Source organism: Neolamprologus brichardi, chromosome 13 (genome assembly GCF_056152115.1).
Source record: "Neolamprologus brichardi isolate AB-2024 chromosome 13, ASM5615211v1, whole genome shotgun sequence".
In the NCBI taxonomy this organism is placed as follows: Eukaryota; Metazoa; Chordata; class Actinopteri; order Cichliformes; family Cichlidae; genus Neolamprologus; species Neolamprologus brichardi.
Window position 1 is genome coordinate 9,452,560 of NC_142116.1, and position 19,663 is coordinate 9,472,222.

Sequence of the window (19,663 nt, forward strand, 5' to 3'; positions counted from 1 at the left end):
GCTTTCTCAGCACCATATTGGGTTTCATGAAGAATAAAGACTTGCCCATCACTGAAGCTGTGTTCAGCTCGTTGGTGACAGGTCATGCTCGTGCAGGGTAAGTGTCAGTACTATTTTTTTTCTTCACATACTGAATTTAATATCACATAACAAATGCTATAATTGAAGGAATTTGGATTTAAATAAGCTGTTATCTTTATTACTCCTCAGTGACATCGAGAGTGCTAAGAACATCTTGTCTGTGATGCATGGAGCAGGAATTGAACCGGGTCCCGACACTTATGTGTCACTGTTGAACGCATATGCTGAGAACGGCGATCTGGAAAACATGAAAAAGGTGTGTGCATTAATTGTGTGTAGTGCCACCGAAGAGTTGAAGGTGTAGGTGCATTTAAGCTTGCAGCTTTTGAACTGCTTGCCACTTTTTTAGCTTATCTGGTGAAGGTATGCTGAGCTTGTGTGATGCGATTTCTCAAACAGTCCATCCAAAACTCAAGAGTCAGTACAGTCCAAATTTAATTAAATTTTCAGATAAGGATTACTTAATGGGTGATCATGGTCTGTTGCTACTCTTGCTTTATTTATGTACTTCACACATTACAGTAACCTTTGAATTGTGAGCTGGATGAGCTACTGTGTCACTGACATTGTGATTAAAAATATAACATATAATTGTATTTGCAAACCTAGTGCAAACCACATGTGATGATTTTTTTCTGTCTCACTGCATTTTTGCCCATGTTGTATATCGTGAGTAAGTTGAGGCAGGGATTTTACCAACAAAAAGTTCAAAAATCTTCTGTTTTGAGTCTTTTCTACGGTGGCCCTGAGAGGCCAAACGGACTGCAACTTAAGAAAACACCAGCAATAAGAAAAAGGCTCCAAAAGCACACAAAAATGACAACATAAATAGGAAAAAACAAAACAGAATTAGGAAAAAACAAAACAGAAATTGGAGAAACAACAACATAAATAGGAAAAAACTGATTTCCAAAAGCACAAGGGAAGTGTTTCTGGGGAGACAATAACCCGATGGACCATTTGCAGGAACCAAAATATGCTAAGAATTGCGCTGGGAGACACTTAAAAGAAGTGGAGGATCTATCGGCTTTGTGAGCAAAGAAAAGATGAGAGGTAAGTGTGTTAGCCTAACTGTTAGCCTAAAAATCTGTCATTAGTATTATATGAATCATGATAAAACACACCTAGCATGTTTTGGGTTCCTACAGCTGTTCCATTGGGTTATTGTCTCCCCAGAAACACTTGCCTTGTGTTTTTTCCTATTTCTGTTGTGTTTTGTTTCCTTTTGCAGCGTTTTTCTTATTGCTGGTGTTTTCTTAAGTTGCAGTCCGTTTGGCCTCTCAAGGCCACCGTACTTTTCAGGTATTAGCACAGGTCGTCTTAGACCAAGCCTGATAAAGTTTGTTAAATGGATTGTTGATTTAAATTGTCCATTACATCTGAGCGGCTAGCACAGGGAATTAATCTGTTAAAAACAAACATGCCCCCCTAGGGGCTACAAACATATGAAAAATGGGTTTGGCTAATAATTATATTGCTTACTGTATAATAAATGTAATTTTGTCTTAAATAAATAATTCATCTGTCTAGTAATAATGCTGTTTAAAGTCAGACATGTCAGGTTGCCAAATAATTGATATATATAACTTTTGATTTTCAGACAAAATTTTATAAAAGTAATCAGAAGAATTTTAGATTTTCAAGGTTGCTTACTCAGTTTTATACCCCTCCTCTCGCTTCCTTATTAATTTGCTTTCTTTCAGACTCTGGAGGCGGCAGAGAGTGCAGACTGCAGTCTGATGGACCGGGACATCATGCAGGTCATCTTCACGCTGGCCAAGTCCAAACACCAGCAGCACATCCCAGAGATGGTCGAGCGCTTGAGGCATGAGAGGGGTTACGTTCCAGGTACACATTAATGCGACGTGTTTTACAGCACTCACTTTAGTTTTATGAAAGTAAAATCGTAAAAAGAAATACAATTTAGTCAAAGTCTCGACTTAAAGAAATTGGGAGCTGTTATACAAATTGTGTGTGTGTGTGTTGTTGTTCTTGCAGATGCCATGAACTTGTGTCTGAGCCTGATAACTCAGGGACAGGAGGACACAGCTTTTCACATCTTGAAGACGTTTCCCACACTGCAGTCTGATAACTCAAGTGACTCTGCCAACCTGGGCAACTTCTTCCTCCGACATTGCATCAACATGGATACGGTACTCAGGCCCTGGTCTCTTTAAGAGACAAAGACACAGGATCAGACCATATTTTAGAGGAGGGGTGTCAAACATATGGCTGATATAATAAAGACTTTCTCCCTGCCCATTCATACTACACCAAAGTACTTAAGTAATAGATATTCAATTAAAATTCACTTGACATCAAACTCGGCTGTTTATGGCTGCTAAAGTAAAGTTGGTTTGATATCCCTGGTCAGTTCTCTTTTGCAGTTGACTGTTAGCTGGCATTGATTTTCAAACTGGATGCAGTGTTTGTAACATTAATAACAATATAAATGACATTTTTGTTTCCTATATTTGGACTCCAGTCTCTGGAGAAGATCATCTGCTTCTGCAAAGAGCTCCAAGAGTCAAATATGCACACATCACCACTCAGCTTCACTCTGTCCTGCGCCCTGGAGGCCAAGAAAACTGGTACGGCACATGCTTTCACTTACATGCATCTGCTTACTCACAGATATATTTATTTGCTACTGATGCATGCACACTCGCCAATTTACTTGCATGTGGTCAATTGTAAGCAAAACATAAAAGTTTGCCAGTTATATCCAGTAATATATCAAGTTATTAACTTTTTTATGTGTTTTTGCAGGTACTTCTTTAGAGCTGATGAAATTATTTAAGGAGGAGAAGTTGCCCGTAAGACCTCACTTCTTCTGGCCCCTTCTCACTCAGCACGTCAAAGACAAGAACATAGCTGGTACACACACACACACACACACACACTTACTTTTACTACTACCTTTGTGATGATTAAGCCTGATTCAAACCATAACCTCAGGATCAAGTCGTACCAAGATCAGCTAAAACTTTGCCCCTCCCTAAGATACTCATACAACTTTGATTTTGCAACATGGTCATATTGATGAGGTCCATTTGACTTTATTTTATATCCTGATTAATTGCTGTAGAAGGTAAACATGTCTTCATGTGTTAATGTTATGTTTTTTGATTAAATTATTGCTCATGTGCTTGTAATCTGTGCCATCACTTGGAAGCCAATAACTTGACAGAAACCATTAGATCTTGTAGCTAAACAAGCCGCTTTACCTGATGCGAGCAATCGTGTGTGTATGAGAACCTAACAGGTGCTATAAAGCCTTGTGACAGAAGGAAAAACTGACCTACGAGCTGTTTTTAATACACGTACAGTGGGGCAAAAAAGTATTTAGTCAGCCACCGATTGTGCAAGTTCCCCCACTTAAAATGATGACAGAGGTCAGTAATTTGCACCAGAGGTACACTTCAACTGTGAGAGACAGAATGTGAAAAAAAATCCATGAATTCACATGGTAGGATTTGTAAAGAATTTATTCGTAAATCAGGGTGGAAAATAAGTATTTGGTCACCTCAAACAAGGAAAATCCCTGGCTCTCACAGACCTGTAACGTCTTCTGTAAGAAGCTTTTCTGTCCCCCACTCGTTACCTGTATGAATGGCACCTGTTTGACCTCATCATCTGTATGAAAGACACCTGTCCACAGCCTCAACCAGTCAGACTCCAAACTCCGCCATGGCCAAGACCAAAGAGCTTTCGAAGGACACCAGGAAAAGAATTGTAGACCTGCACCAGACTGGGAAGAGTGAATCTACAATAGGCAAGCAGCTTGGTGTGAAAAAATCAACTGTGGGAGCAATCATCAGAAAATGGAAGACATACAAGACCACTGATAATCTCCCTCGATCTGGGGCTCCACGCAAGATCTCATCCCGTGGGGTCAAAATGATCATGAGAACGGTGAGCAAAGATCCCAGAACCACACGGGGGGACCTGGTGAATGACCTGCAGAGAGCTGGGACCAAAGTAACAAAGGTCACCATCAGTAACACACTACAACGGCAGGGAATCAAATCCCGCAGTGCCAGACGTGTTCCGCTGCTGAAGCCAGTGCATGTCCAGGCCCGTCTGAAGTTTGCCAAAGAGCACATGGATGATACAGCAGAGGATTGGGAGAATGTCATGTGGTCAGATGAAACCAAAGTAGAACTTTTTGGTATAAACTCAACTCGTCGTGTTTGGAGGAAGAAGAATACTGAGTTGCATCCCAAGAACACCATACCTACTGTGAAGCATGGGGGTGGAAACATCATGCTATGGGGCTGTTTTTCTGCCAAGGGGACAGGACAACTGATCCGTGTTAAGGACAGAATGAATGGGGCCAAGTATCGTGAGATTTTGAGCCAAAACCTCCTTCCATCAGTGAGAACTTTGAAGATGAAACGAGGCTGGGTCTTCCAACATGACAATGATCCAAAACACACCGCCCGGGCAACAAAGGAGTGGCTCCGTAAGAAGCATTTGAAAGTCCTGGAGTGGCCTAGCCAGTCTCCAGACCTCAACCCCATAGAAAATCTGTGGCGGGAGTTGAAAGTCCGTGTTGCTCGGCGACAGCCCCAAAACATCACTGCTCTTGAGAAGATCTGCATGGAGGAATGGGCCAAAATACCAGCTACTGTGTGTGCAAACCTGGTAAAGACCTATAGTAAACGTTTGACCTCTGTTATTGCCAACAAAGGTTATGTTACAAAGTATTGAGTTGTATTTTTGTTATTGACCAAATACTTATTTTCCACCCTGATTTACGAATAAATTCTTTACAAATCCTACCATGTGAATTCATGGATTTTTTTTTTTCACATTCTGTCTCTCACAGTTGAAGTGTACCTCTGGTGCAAATTACTGACCTCTGTCATCATTTTAAGTGGGGGAACTTGCACAATCGGTGGCTGACTAAATACTTTTTTGCCCCACTGTAATAGGAAATAGGTTTTTGGTGAATGTCATATTAGCAGTTTTTGAACATGTTTTTCTTTTTTTTCTTTGGTGCAGAGGGGATTATGACTTCCTCTGTACCAGAAAGAGCTTTTAAAAGAGTTTCCCTTAAATATTAATGACTCACAGAGTGGTCCAACTGGGACAGGTTTCACTTGGCTGGGGCAGTCAAGGGCGAAGAGGTCTGATCCTTGCATGACAGAGTCGGAGCAGGCGAAGACGAGACAAACGCACACAGAAACACCTACTCACAAATCCACGCGGGTCTCTCTAGAGAGTTCTTGGAATAGATAGCAAATTTTAGAAGATGTACACACTTTGCATTTGTTCCGGATCCTAAAGAAATGTTGACTTTCAGGAAGTGCAGAGACAAATGAACATTGTATTTTTAGCTTATCTGGCTGAAGGACCGATGAGCTTATGCCATGGCGAAGCTTCTGTCCGCACATCACAAGAATTGCTACTTTTCCTTCAGCATTGCTCATAATTTAATCGAACTTGCACACATTGGTCACCTAATGGGTCTTTTGGCATTTTACAGGAAATAACTGGTGAAATGAGCCAGAAAAGCTACTACGTCATTAACGTTTTGGTTTTTATCGGGTTTTGGGAACTCAGAACACTTTTAGACCTGTTGTGTAAGTCTTTGAAATAATATTCGGTATGTGCTTCTAGCAGTGTTGCAAAAAGACACTATACATATAAAAGCGAACACTACATCAACTGCGCAGAAGCAGTCTGAATGGTTGGACTTCTGCATCTCCCTCCTGCTCATACAGACCCACGTAGATGGATGCACAGACCTCTCGGGTGCATCGAGGGGTCAGAGGTCATTTTGCTTCAGTCGTTTCCTCCAATCATTTGTCTAAGTCAACTTGTTTTTCAGTCCAGATGTTTTTCCGATTCCCTGCAGTACTCCTTTTCCGCTGAAGTGTTATGCCGATGCCCTGTGGGGGCATGGGGCTACATTTAGATTATGAGAGTAATCTTTGCTTTATTTCTTTCCAGGATAATAATCAAATGGGGACTTTTGTTTTTCTCCTGAGCTAAAAAAAGCAGTAGCAGTAGCTGGTTGTATGAAATTAACACATAAATGGAGCCATTACATCAATTAATGTAATTTATTTCTGCAAAGTATTCTGGACAATAATGAGCAGGGTAGGTAAAAAAGTATATTTCATAGCATATTATTTTGTACTCTTGGACAACAATGAGCTAATGCGTGATATTACACAGAAAATGTGACGGCTGCCAGAATATTTACAAGAGCAGCTTTTTAAAAAAAAGCTGTTTCTTTCATGTCAGAACAAGCTTGACAAATAATTTCATTTTTAACTTTTAAATTTTACTCACCTGGAGCTTTTGACAGGTACTATTTGTGTTAAATCTGAAATGTGGCACAGCCCCCCCCTTTTTTTTGTTTCTTCTTTCACTGGGCACGTTACTTTTGCTGGACTCTTGTCTGACACTCGGTTGAAAACTTTTTTGGGTTTTTTGCCTCTTAATATAGTTTAATGGCTCAGCAGATGCATTTTATGGGAATATTTCTGTCCCCAATTTATGTCTCGTTTGAAGGAAAATAATTAGTTTCTTTCTCTTGTCTTTGTCGGCTATGGGAAATCGTCTCACTGACAGATAGCTGGCATCTGGCGACTTGTCAAAATTCATAACTCATTAGTGAATGTGCTCTGTCAAATGTGTTCAGCAGCCGCTCGGTTTTTAAGTGCTTTATTTATGCTGAACCCTGGGTCTCTCTTTGGGGTTTTTTAGAGCGATTAATAAATGATGTATTTTTCAACTGTCAGCCAATTGACAGCATTTGAACTGGCAGGGAGTAGAAACCGGTTACGCCGGTGTGGCGATGCTGCAGATTGGCTTCTCCGTGTGGTCGAGACAGATTCGCAGTTTGAATGGTGAGATGTCTCGGCGGCTAGCTTGACAGCATGAACAACTGGACTAGACAGGAGTTTAAACATGCACAACCACACACAGACACTTACTCCAGCTTAAATTCTCTGACCGCACAGTGTCGAAGCCACACAGACACATCGGACAGCATCCATTTAGGTATCACAGAAGGAGGAAGGAGGAAGAACGGAAGGAAGGAAAACGGAGAAACTTCACTCTCACTGACACACTCGCTTGTTGGTGATGGTGTTAGCCTCAACGCTCATGAATGATGCAACTTCTTTTTTCTTCCCCCTTTTTCTCTCTCCTGCTGTTGTTGGAGGTGTGTGTGTGTATTGAAAGTTGGAAGTGGAGAGGGCGGGCTTTCGAATACCAGTGCAGGTGATGTGACTGATGCAGAGTGACTTGATTTCATGTAAATGTAAGGGCTCTGAGGGAATTCACTTTGGATTACGCGCCCCACTGTGCACGGCCTATGAAATATTAAGCGCCGTGTCACTTTTTGTCCACAGGTGTCACTAGCAGGCAGAGAGGCCGGAGCTGTGGAATTGAAGGCGGGCAGTGGCGGGGGATGGGGGAGAAATAAGGAAAAAAGGAAGGGGGGGGGGATTTCCCTCTACATTCTGATTAGGTGTGGATTTGGCGGGTTTGGAAAAAGCATATGTTTGGCCATATATGCCACCTGCCTGCAGCTAGTCGATGCTTGTCAGTCCTCGCAACGCAAAGCACTCTTATCACATCTGACATGGAGGAGCAAGAAAAGGGAGCGGAGGGGAAATTGTAGAGGAAGGTGGTGTTTCTGGCCTTGTTTGTTTGAGAGTCGGGGTGATGAGGTAAAGGCTCCCTTCTCTGCTTTTGCCCCTTACCTGATTTTGTTTACATCCTCTGTGGGAAGCAGACTTTTCTGTCAGATAGTTAGCACATTCACAGCCTGACCCTGAACTTAATTCTGATTTAAAATGTAGTGTGAGAGCCAAGTATCATCTTGATTAAATGAAAGAAAAGGAAGGGTGTAATTGCAGCTCTTGATGTCTCACGAAATAGACATTTTCTTATGTTTTTAAACATAACCTGCCCTTGCCTTGCAGCAACAATGTCTACCTTTAGAGAGTCATGGACACGGAGAGACAGATGGTGTTAGGGGGGGAGAGAGCAAAGGGGGAAGTGACAGGTACTCATGTCCAAGGACAAGAGGAGATGACAGCGACCAGTTCACTCCACTCCTCTCCTCCTCTCTCTTCTCCATCCTCACTTCTCGTCTGTGACAGTTAACCTGAAGACATGAATCTGATGATGATATCTTGTGACCACTGCCATGCTTAACTCACTACTTTGATACTTCTTGCCTGGATGGTATGTCAGTCTTAATGCTGACCAACCTAGAGAGGTCTCCCCTCTTCTCAGTTGTCCTCTGTGCCAAATCTGTCTTTAAATTGTTCAGACAGGGAGGAAAGAAGAAAGAGGCTTTCACATTATTATGTATTCTGGAGTGAAAAGACAAAAGAGAGAGTGTTTAGCGTTGTAGCTTAACTGTTTTACTAATTTATTCGTAGTTAACAGTTTTGACAGATGAGACAAAGGCACTGGTTCTGTATTTACTATATTGACGTTACTTAGATATAGTACTCTGCAAAAGTCACCCCTCTTTTCTTTACATTTTGCTAGGGATATAGTAAAATGTGCATGGAAGGCAAAAACAGTCTGTACAATTCTAAGAAGCTTGAAAGTCAATATTTTAATAGATAGTATTGGATTGTGGATCAACATCTGATGATATCCATCAGATTTCGACAAGATCTCCGACATCAACGCCAAAATTCAGCCCCAAACCATCACAGAGCCTCCATCTTGGTTTATAGATGTACCTACTGATGATGATTTGAACCTCCCATTGCATTTGTCTTCCACTACCACTCCCAGTTTCCTCAAATGTTTTTAAAGTACACACTGCACACCTTGTCTAGTACTTGGCTAATAGCTCTTTGGGAATCACTTTATTGGTGCAAAACAAAAAAAATCCTAAAGATATGGTTTTAAAATCCGTTCTTTACCAAGTTATTGGTGATGTGTAGGCACAACACTAGTTCATCCCTTGAAATAGGTGTCATTTTAAGGATGAGTGATTCTTAGTTCAGTTTAAAGTGGCTTTACAGTGAAAAGGAGTGAGAAAGCAGCCAATGTTCAAACAAAAACTTTTAAAAGATCTTCAGAGAGCTTGGAGAACTATTTTTTAAGACCACTTTAAAAATTCTAAGAAAGTCTGGCTCCCTGGAAGTAAAATATAAAGATATTAAGACTTTTGCACAGTATTGCATGCGTAACCCCCTTTTTTAAAAAAATAAAGAAAGAAAGAAATTTTTAATAACTAGTATTATTCATAGGCTTGCTTCTTAGTTAACTCAATTCAAGCCTTTAAATAAAACCGAAGAAGAAACAACCTGGAGTTCAGAGGAATTAAAGCTTTTGGTTAGAGTTGATTGTGGTGATGAAAGCACACAAACCTGCTCGACTGACCAAAGAAAAGTGCTGACGGTCATAAAAGCTCATGTGTGGAAGCTGAAAAACGTGAGAGAACCTGTCCATTTATATACTTCCAGCTATCCATTCACTTGTTTTCAGCTCCTTTTGCTCTCTGTGAAATTGATTATGGATTATTCAGGAGGACAGAAGGTGCTCCCTGTTTTCTTTCATAAAAAAAGAGTTGGATGAAAGCGATTAGGGGGTAAGAATGGAGGGATGGGCAGCAGAGTGGATGGATCCTCCATTGAGAAGATCGTCTGTTTACTTTAACTTGAAAGCAGGTAGATGGATAGTGAGAGGGGATGATGAATGAGTGAAATGGAGGGCGGAGAAGGGTGGATGGATGGAGTGGTTCAGGTAGCCCTACCTGGGATAATGCACCCCAGCGGCAGGTTTTAATGGCATATAAAAGCCCAGGACTCATCTTTTATTCAGCTGAAAAGAGGCTGCCAGGTGAACACATACGTCCCATTAGGATGCAGAAACACAGATATGTGTGTTTGTTTTAGTACCTGAGTGCAGCTTAAATACACACAGCATCTTAAGGTATGTCAACTCAAGGAAGCACTTTAGGATAGTTTTCAGAAGTCCGCTTGGGAGCCAGGTGTATAAGCCCTTGATGTGCTTATGCATAGCATGTATAGTACCATAGATGGATTATTTCTGTCCTTGCACCAAATTGTAACACTTAATAAGAGCAAACACGCACACACAAACGTGTATATGTGCTCATTTAGGCCCATTTCCTTTGTGGCCATGCTCCCAGAAATATGCAAAGTGCTCCAAAGCTGCTTGCATATGTGCACGCACAAACATGAAGATGCTTGAAGGCATGTTAAACATGCGAATGGCTGTTCCATATGCATGTGACTGTTTTTGGCCTCTTTCCCTGGAGCAGGACCTCCAGTTTCTGCTGGAGAACAGGGTGAGGGTGTAAGGGTCCACTTCAGGGCAACTGCATGTTTATGCACACGCACTCACTCGTCTGAGGTAGATCGCGAAAGAGCCATTTGCACGTTGTTGCTGAAAAGAAGAGTGGATTTAATAGTTTTTTGGCAGACCTGTGCACAAATATGAGAAAAGGAAAGCATGTATAAAAGTTCTTAATTTCACCCTTTTAGTCACATTAACTTCAAGGCCTTTCATATTCTATAATGCATTTGTCATTAGAATCTGAATGATAGAAAAGCTGGTTTTAAAAAAATTAGGATTATCATTTATAACGGTGCAAATAACAACCTTGCTTTTAAATTTGTGTGTTTGAGACTTTTCCTCTGATTTTTAAACTGAATATATTCTGGTTTAGGGGTACATGTTTGACAGTAGCATCCTAGATTCTAGGAATGAGTGATTTTCAAACAATATTTAACAGAGTACCTTCAGAATTTAAAGGAACCTCTGATAGGAGCATTGATCTATTTTTGTCTTTTTTCTCTTTTTATTCTGTTGTTTCATAAAAAAAACAACAACTCTTAGTTGCTTCTTTCACTACACAACATAAATGCATCCATCTGGGGGAATAAAGGCAGATTTTTCTTACTTATTACTTGTGTGTTGTAGGTGTTGTAGAGGTGATGAAAGGCATGCAGGATCTCGATGTTTCCCCTGATGTCGAGACTTTATCCAACTACATCCTCCCTGTGTTCCCCAGCATTGATGCAGCTCGACAAGCCCTCAAGGTAATCCATAAATCTGTGTGAGGGTTCTTGTTTGTTGGTTTGTTTGTTTTGTTTTGTTTTTTTCATGTGAGCAGTTTTCATTTAAAATGTTTATTCTGATTTAAAGTTGTCTGGGATTTTTTTGTTTTGTTTTTTTGGTCTTCAGGATGCAGGCATCTCTGTGGAGTCGGAGGGCTTTTTATGCTCAGAGATGCGCTTGGTGGCTGTGACCGACCTGGCCAAACTCTACACTCTGCGTAAGTACACACTCTCTTATTCAGTCTAAAGAATCTCTGCAGCATTTTTTGCACTTTGCCTGCAGGCTAATTGGCTCAGCATTAACACACACACACACTTGCCCACTTGCTTCTCGGTGCTCATCAGGCCTTTTAAGAGATTAGTTTGTGTGAATATGTAAGAAGCGAGAACGAGAGGCACCTCAACTGGCAGAGGAATGGGATAGAGATGGCCGCTAAATAATGGATGACTCTTCCTGTTTTCTCTTTCTTCTGTTTTTAGTCTCTAGCATCCACCACTCATTTTCACAGGCAGATGTTGGTTTCCTTCATTTGTACTCCCTAGTGAATTTATTTCCTTTTTTTTTGACTTCACGTGAAGAAAGTTTTACGGATTCTTTAACCCTCACACATCTTCCTGGAAATGGTGCTGGGTCTTATCTGCTGCCAGCGTTATGTATTGCCTTTTTGTGTGCAAAAAAATTGTCTTGGCAGAATAGTTAGAAACTTTTCTGGGGTCAAAAAACAATTTTGACCCACCCCTAGAATGTGGAAGCAGAAACCAAGACCATGTCTGCATGCTTAAATGCATTGAGTTTAGGGTCACTGTAGTGACTATATTAATTTCTTAAAGTTCTCTCTTTCTTTTATATTTAATATAACCACACTACCGACGGACAAGCGCTTGTTTTTATGCGTTGTGGTTAGCAACAACGACGGTAACACCATCGCGTGTCTGCTTGTTTATGTTCCACATAAACCTTTCACAATAAAGCTGTGAAAATAAACTGAATCACGTGAAAGAGCAGATTATTTACGGATGAGAATTAAAAAAAGAGCCGCCAGGTGCTAAAAAATAAACCTTAGACTCAAACGTTAGAACAGGCTTTTCCCCGCAGCACGCCGTGTAATAAATACTCACACAGAAAACGGCGGCCTTTACAACTTATGTCTAAAAATGTATAGTTTCATGCATCGGTTAAAACACTCGACTCCAGCTACATGATGCGCAGCTGGAAACACTTCCCGCAAGACGAGCTGCCCGAGATTCACAAAATGTACAGAAAATGCTACATTTTTGTGATTTATATCCTTATCGGACGATAGAATTCTTATATCGGGATATGAGATTTTGGTCATATCGCACAGCCCTAATTGAGTTACTGCCATGTGATTGGCATAGTGGTGTTTCTTCCAGTTAATAATGGCAGGTGAATGTAGAAGTCTTCACACAGGCAATATGTCATCAGTGTTACACTTCGACACTGCCTTTTACGCAGCGTTTGGGACTGTAGCTTCTGGCTTATTACTGGAATAGCATTACTTCTAATCACATTCCGTGTTTGCAGGGTTTTAAGCAGACTGGTGAGGGTGGAATAACTATCACATTACAGCTTTAAACAAAGCTTTGAATTTAAGCTTTCTCCTGAACTTTCCTGAAAATGTGCTGAAAGCCTTGCATGTTAGATTATTGATTAGTTGAATTGCAAGGCCACCAATCCCAATCTTAAACTTCATTGCAGGATTTCAGAATGTAAATCGGTTTGTCGCTTTTTTTCCTGTAATCATGATTTGTCTTCTCTTTCCAGTGTCGGATCCTTCCTTCCCCTCCCTGGACCTCGGTGTTTTCCGCAGCAGCCTCATTCTGGGCTTCAAAAAGTGAGTCATTAGCCTGCCGTCCCTTCATGTGTTCACATGTTCCCCATCACTTTATATTCCATATTTCTCCATATTTTGCCCCCAAACTCCTCACTGGTGTTTGAGGGAGGCCTGTAGCTATGTGGAGGTCACTGCAGCATATGCTATGAATATGACATGTGCAGCTGATCACACCATCTACAGTGTCTGTGCTTCAGCAGCTGCGGGGAAAAACACTACCACACACACATGCATGCAGACACATGCACACACACAAACGATATACATGGATGCCTCATGCATATGGAGCTTGCCATCCCTTAGCTCTTGCCTCAAAGCACCGTGGGAGATATGTAAATTAGCAGATGCCCAACACTGTCGCTCATACCCAGACCCCCATACTGGTCTCTGGTTGTCTCACCCTACACAGACACACAAACGCAGACTTAGCCTTAGGACCTGGGTCTGACCCACAGGCTTTCTTGAAGGGATGTTTATGAATATTTACAGTTTAGCACTACACACCCGCACAAAAACACTCCAGCCCCTGAGTGAGGCTGGAGGTGTGTCAAGAGAAAAATGCTGACTTGTCTGCTGGGACCAAAGTTATTTCTTCCACTAAGCCAGGATACGCTCAGTTGAGCTTAAATTTGAGCTTTTTAATTCAGCTGGTAGTTTCTTTGTTGTAGCGCGTGCTAACTAACAAAAGGGAAAAAGTTATGCTGATTATTCTCAGGAATCCATCATTTAAAAAAACAAAACAAAACAATGCCATAGTTTGAGCTTGGCAGCATAGTTTTTACTTTAAGGACTAGAATTTTTTTATTTTTTTTTAAAAGCTAAAAATTTATTCAGAAGCTTTATAATAAAAATGTAGTAAAAAATAATCCAATTTTTCGACAAACTTTAAATTAATATGTTTCTCTGCATATGTGTTGTTTCCATTTTAACTCACAGTATCCACGTTTGTTTTTATTTTATCTCCAGAGCTTTTTTTTATTGGCTTTTCTCTCATTGCACACACACGTACACACACACACACACACTCTCACCGTTCTGATAGTTAGGTTGGCTGACAGGGTCATAATTGGGCTTGTCACTTGGGGACCGTGTGTGTCTGTGTGTGCATGTGTGTGTTTGCGAACGCCGTGTCATCGCTGTGTAAGACCTGCTCCTGTCAAAGACAAGGTCAGGGGATAATTTAATCATTAAAGACCTCTTCTTCCCTCCTCTCATCACCCACTTTCTCCTCCTTTCCGCCAACTAGCTGACAACGCCAGAAATGTCACACATCGTCATCATTTAGCCTGTGTGCATGTGTGTGACTTGTGTGTTTCACTGTGTCTTTTGTGGTTTTTCCAGGCTTTTATACTGCCGTCTCTCCTCTCGTGTACAGCGAGGTTGAGAATGTCAAATTACAAAATCTGTCGCTCTTTCTCGGTGTATTGTGCCACACTGTCAATTCAGAAGCTACGGGAACATAACACATGTCTGTGTTACGATTACTTGATTTCAAATGTCATATCATGTGTGTTGTTAGAATAAAAGTTACGTCATTTATTGAGTAAGTCCTTAATGCAAAACGTCTTTGAGCGAAGATGTATCATTGTAGTTCCTGAAGAACTGGATTTTCCTCACTTTGGGGGGAAAATGTAGCAAAATGTAAAGAATTTGTGTTTTTCTTTAAAGGTATGAAAATGTATTTTTGCTGATTTAAATATTATATAGTGTTTTTACCTAATACTTTTTGTTTTGTAGTGTGGCGTTAAAGGGAGGCTGTTAGCTACTAGCTTAAAACAGTTATATATTAAAACAAAGATATTAAGGGGAAATAAGCTGGTGACGCATTTCAGGTAGTAAAGATGTCCTTTTATATTTAAAGTATAGCCTATGCTTGCTTATGACCAAACTGTACAGCAACTCTGTGAAGTTGGAGTCTTGTTGACCTGCCCGTGTTTCGTGCTGACTGGGTACTCATGTCTTGTCCTCTACTGCCCCCTGCAGGTCTGCTGATGTGGAGAGCATGGTGAAGGTAAGAGGTCGACATGCCCACGCGGGCTGCAAAGAGTGATATAGAAGTACAACAGAGAGGTTTAGAAGGAGTTTATCAGCGGCTATGTTAGAACAAACAAGTGCAAATAAAAAGAAGCATTTTTTAAACTTGACACAAGTTTAATGAGACATGAGATGAATTTCTGTCTGCCTCTGATTGGCTTTCTCCTTGTATGTTGAGATGAGTTGCATTTAGGAGCGTTGTAATATAAGGGTTTGATATTTAATTTGCTTTTCTGACAGAAAGTCAGTCACATTCAGTAAAATCTACATTGTTAAAACATGGCCCATGCCTGTCCTTATTTGGTTATGCTTTGTACATTCTTCCACTTGCTGCATATGACATACTGTAATTTCTATGTGTGATCAATTTGTGTTTCCAGATTACTGAGGTCTTATACAAAGATGAACGCTTCTCTAAAGGAAACTCTTCCCCTGCTGGTAAGGAAATATTTATATGTCCCATTCCTACCAACAATTCATGATGCTGATATCTTGTATACAAGGACACGCCTGGAATGTGTTTGTGTGCGTTTGTGCAGGTGAGAAGGAGAGAGGAGTGAGAGTATGGCTGTACGTGTAACTCATATTGGTATTCAGAGTCGGGACTGTATGCGCTGTTACTTTCTAACTATAATTCAGATGACAAAAAATGCTTTGCATGTGTTTACGTTCAGTCTCAGTAGCAGTGGACTGCTGCCCGGCCCACTTCTCATCATTTTGTGTGTGTGTGTGTGTTGCTGTGTGGATGAAAGACCTGCCCTCTCCATCGGAGGAAAGGGAGCCTTGCTGCTGACACAGCGTGGAGTAGTTAAAGTGGGTACGTGTGACTGTTAGGCAGCGTTTTTGCGCTGTCAGTGTGTGTGCAGAGCGTTAATGTCGCTCTGTGTGTGTGTGTGTGTGTCACAGAATGTCCAAAGTGCTGAAACTGGTGTGTGTGCTGGTGGGAGCGATGGAGACCGTTATCCATGTCACATCCAGTTACACGACATCTGCAAGTGTGTGTGTGTGTGTGTACACGCTGCAGTAAGAGGAATGTGTCACTGCCAGCCGTCGTACATTCACTCAAACTCCAGCCCAAAAGCAGCTTCTGTCAGCAGAAAAGAAACACAATCACACACTCTGCAGAGGTTACAGAAAAATAGTATAAATGCACAAATGGCCAGAGTGACTGACACGGTGGCAAATGAAATTTATTCCCAAGACCACGGCTCACTGTGCATGTGTATATGCGTGTGTGTTTGTGCAGAAGCTACAGCCTACTTCCTGTATAATCTGATCGACAGCATGTCAGAAGGGCAGGTGCGGGCGCAAGAAGACAAACTGCGGAAATTCTTCAGTCAGCTGCAGTCTAAGGTACACACACCGATTAAGTTGATTGGGGGGAGAAATGCACACACCACACATTCATGTACTAACATCTCTATATCCAGTACATTCATAACCTTCCCACTTTAAAGGAGCTTGGACTGTCTGATCTGAGATGATGCGGTGTGTAATCGGACTCGGATTATTTACAATATACACGCTCATCCTGTGCTCTATTTTTGAAGAGTGAAGGTTTGAGTTACGAGGTCCAGACATGTCGAAGAAGATTAAATCATGTTTTACATCAAGGATTTAGGGGGGGGGGGGGGGGAAAGGAAGAAACAAAAACTCTCTTCACTGGCTTTGTTTGGAATTTAACGTTTAAAAAAAAAGTTAATCCTTAAGTGGACATTTTTTTTTGATACCAGTGTTGGCAGTGCTGTTTCTCACCTTCATCTGCGGAAATCCTTTTCATATAAAGCGATACTTCATATGCTTTGGAGCAAATATGAATATATATCACAAAAATTTATTAGTTTGTCATTTTCCTTTAAATTCTAATCAGCATAAACATTCACAAGATGGAAAGTATCCTAATCAATTTCTCAAAGTCCAGACTAGTGTTTTGTGAGAGTGTGTATATATTTTTGTTTGATTCTATTTTATTATTTTGGGTTTTAAGGTCTTTAATTTTTATCCAGAATTACATTATTTTATTCACCTTCCGGGGGTTTTGACTATTGTATATTATATATTTTTCTATATGTATCCAGCCATTATTTAGTTGTTTTTAATGTTTTTTTGTCTTGTATGTATTTAAAGTTGTCCTGTTGTATTATATTTTCATTGTTTTCATGTCATTATTGGCTCATCAGTCATCTGTGGAGGGCATTAACCCACATAACCTAAAACACACAAAAGCTCAAACTCTCATCTGCAAAGTGGAATCCAGTGAATAGTTGCATAATCATTTTTGACTAATGAGTCAATAGCGTCAACTCTAATTTGCATGCAGGTCATCTCTCAGGTATTAATCGCCAAAAAAAGGATGTCACTGAAAGAATTTTGCCATTTTGTTGTTAATTAGTCGTTAATGTCCCTTTATTGAAATTGCATCATTTCCAGTAGCACCTGATTACAGCATTATGCTTCGCAAACGATTTTGACCATAAGCTCTTGATGGATTATTTTTAATTTAGTTGTGGCTGAGAGATTTTCAGCTGACTTTGTAACAGAAATCGACAGGTGAAGCTCGAGTTTCTTGCTGATGTTTGTTTTCCTGCTGATTTCTACACAGAATATAATGATTTCAGCAAACCTCTATCGAGGGATAAGGAACCTTCTGGATTCCTGCCACGTTCCTGAGCTTGTCAAGGTATTGAGCCCGACCTTCAGTCTTTTATTTTTAAATATACCTACTGTTACTTTGGACATTTTATTATATCGTTTTCAGGTAAATTAGAGTCAGTTTTTCCACTATGTTTTCTGCACTGTTACTCTAAGTGCTCATTATATTGGATGCCAAGTGTTGACGCTGTGTGTGCATGTGTGTGTGTCAGGATGTGATGGCTTTGGTAGACCCCAAAGAGAAAGTCTCCAATGGCCCTGTGTCAGCTACTCCTCGTGCCACTGTAAGTAGGACATTGTGAAGGACGCATACAAAATGTTCACGTTTCACAATTATCCTCATAACTTTCTTTGATGTGCCATTTTGTAAAGACATCTTCCCCGCACCCCAAGTAAGAGCGCAGCTCTCCTGTGGAGATGAATGTCCATGTGTCTATTTGTACAAGCTCCTGTACCCGTGAGGTTGGACAGTGGTCATGTACATGTGTTTAACACCTTTCTGTCTCCTGTAGGGAATTGAGGGCAAGGTGTTGGCACTTGAGAATAAATTGGCTGAACTAAAAGCAGAGAACAAACCATTAGGACTTGTTCTCAAACAGGCCATCCAGGCTCTGAGTGCTGAGGAGGTAAAATTTCTTTTGGTCTCATAAGGCTCTTTTTCTTTTGTTTTCTTTTTTGAAGTTAGTTGTTTTGTTTTTGTGTTTGGTTTTGGGTTATTGTTTTTTCCTGAGAGCGTTGTTGTCTGATCAGAACCTGCAGCGTGCCCTCGAGCTGAAGCAGCAGCACGAAGAGGAGATGACAGCCGGCGGCTACGCCATCCTCATCAACCTGTGCTGTCGCCAAAACAATGTGGAGGAAGCGCTGAACCTGAAGAGAGAATTGTGAGTGGAGCATAATGTGCGCACACAAACAAATTTTCTACACGCGCGCACACACACAGACGCACACGGCTGCACTGTGGCCAGTAGCAGGCCATTAAAGTTTAACTTGAGTGGTATTAGGGGAGACATTAATGCAGGGTCCAGCCGCTTAGTTGACTGGCTAAAACACAGGAAACTCTCCCCTCTGCCTCCCCCGTTTCCTTCTCTTCACTCACCACCTGCTTCCAGCATCAGCCTGAACACTGAGAACGTACAATAGATGAGTTGCATTACTGTAAGTGGAATACATTAATCAAGTCTGTCTGTTGCTATCTCTGTCTCTGCTTTTAGGAGTCGTAAGGACTCATCAGTAGCACTGGATGCCAGCAAATACCTTGCGCTGGTCAAGGTCCTTTCTGTAAATGGCAGAATGGAGGGTAAGTTAACCTAGAACTGCAAATAATGTATTTTTTTTCCCTTCTTTGTACTATTAGTTTGACAAATTCTTTGATTAGTAAATTTCTTAAGTTAAGTCCTTTTTTTTTGAGTGATTAATCCTTTTTTGTTTTGTTTATTTTAATTTTGCGTGATGAGGATACTCTTATAAAGTTGAGCTTGCTCCAGTAGCTTTCCCTCTTTAAATAAAAGTAATACATACAATTGACTGCTGCTTTTTCTTTGTCAGTGTATCTGGCTTGAACTTAAAAACCGATGCGCTTGTTTGTACGTGTCACCAGCTCTGTCACAATCTGTCGTTTCCCCTCCCTCAAACCACATTAGCTGGCTATTTCCAGAATGCTACGGTGGGTTTCCTTCAGCCCATCGAAGACCCAATTACCATCAGTTTTGCCGCTCTGCTTTTTGCACCCAATGACAGGAAAAATGTTTCCCTTGTCTCTCCTCACCGTTCCTCTCCTCCCCTTTTGCTATCTCTCTGTCTTCCTCGGCATCTCTCTATCTGACCCTCTCTCCTCTGCTCCGTCGCAAAGCGTGTCATTCTCTTATCCCCTCCAACACACACACACACACACACGCACATCCGTGTCAGTGAGAAACGAGAGAGGGGAAAATTACAGGACTGTGTGTATTTTTCCAGAATTATTGA

General features: G+C 41.0%; 1 protein-coding gene across 1 annotated transcript in view; it reads left to right on the top strand.

Annotated features, from left to right (window-relative positions):
* Nucleotides 1-19,663, top strand: part of lrpprc (leucine-rich pentatricopeptide repeat containing) — a 59,915-nt gene that overhangs the window by 2,716 nt on the left and 37,536 nt on the right. Inside the window, exons 6-22 of the mRNA XM_006783616.3 lie at nt 11-97; nt 211-337; nt 1,785-1,929; nt 2,080-2,234; nt 2,567-2,672; nt 2,851-2,958; nt 11,020-11,138; nt 11,284-11,374; nt 12,943-13,012; nt 14,996-15,023; nt 15,427-15,484; nt 16,293-16,399; nt 17,649-17,726; nt 17,911-17,982; nt 18,211-18,324; nt 18,449-18,579; nt 18,910-18,995. Coding sequence (XP_006783679.3) covers nt 11-97; nt 211-337; nt 1,785-1,929; nt 2,080-2,234; nt 2,567-2,672; nt 2,851-2,958; nt 11,020-11,138; nt 11,284-11,374; nt 12,943-13,012; nt 14,996-15,023; nt 15,427-15,484; nt 16,293-16,399; nt 17,649-17,726; nt 17,911-17,982; nt 18,211-18,324; nt 18,449-18,579; nt 18,910-18,995 — 1,682 coding nt within the window. The remainder of the gene's footprint in view (nt 1-10; nt 98-210; nt 338-1,784; nt 1,930-2,079; nt 2,235-2,566; nt 2,673-2,850; nt 2,959-11,019; nt 11,139-11,283; nt 11,375-12,942; nt 13,013-14,995; nt 15,024-15,426; nt 15,485-16,292; nt 16,400-17,648; nt 17,727-17,910; nt 17,983-18,210; nt 18,325-18,448; nt 18,580-18,909; nt 18,996-19,663) is intronic.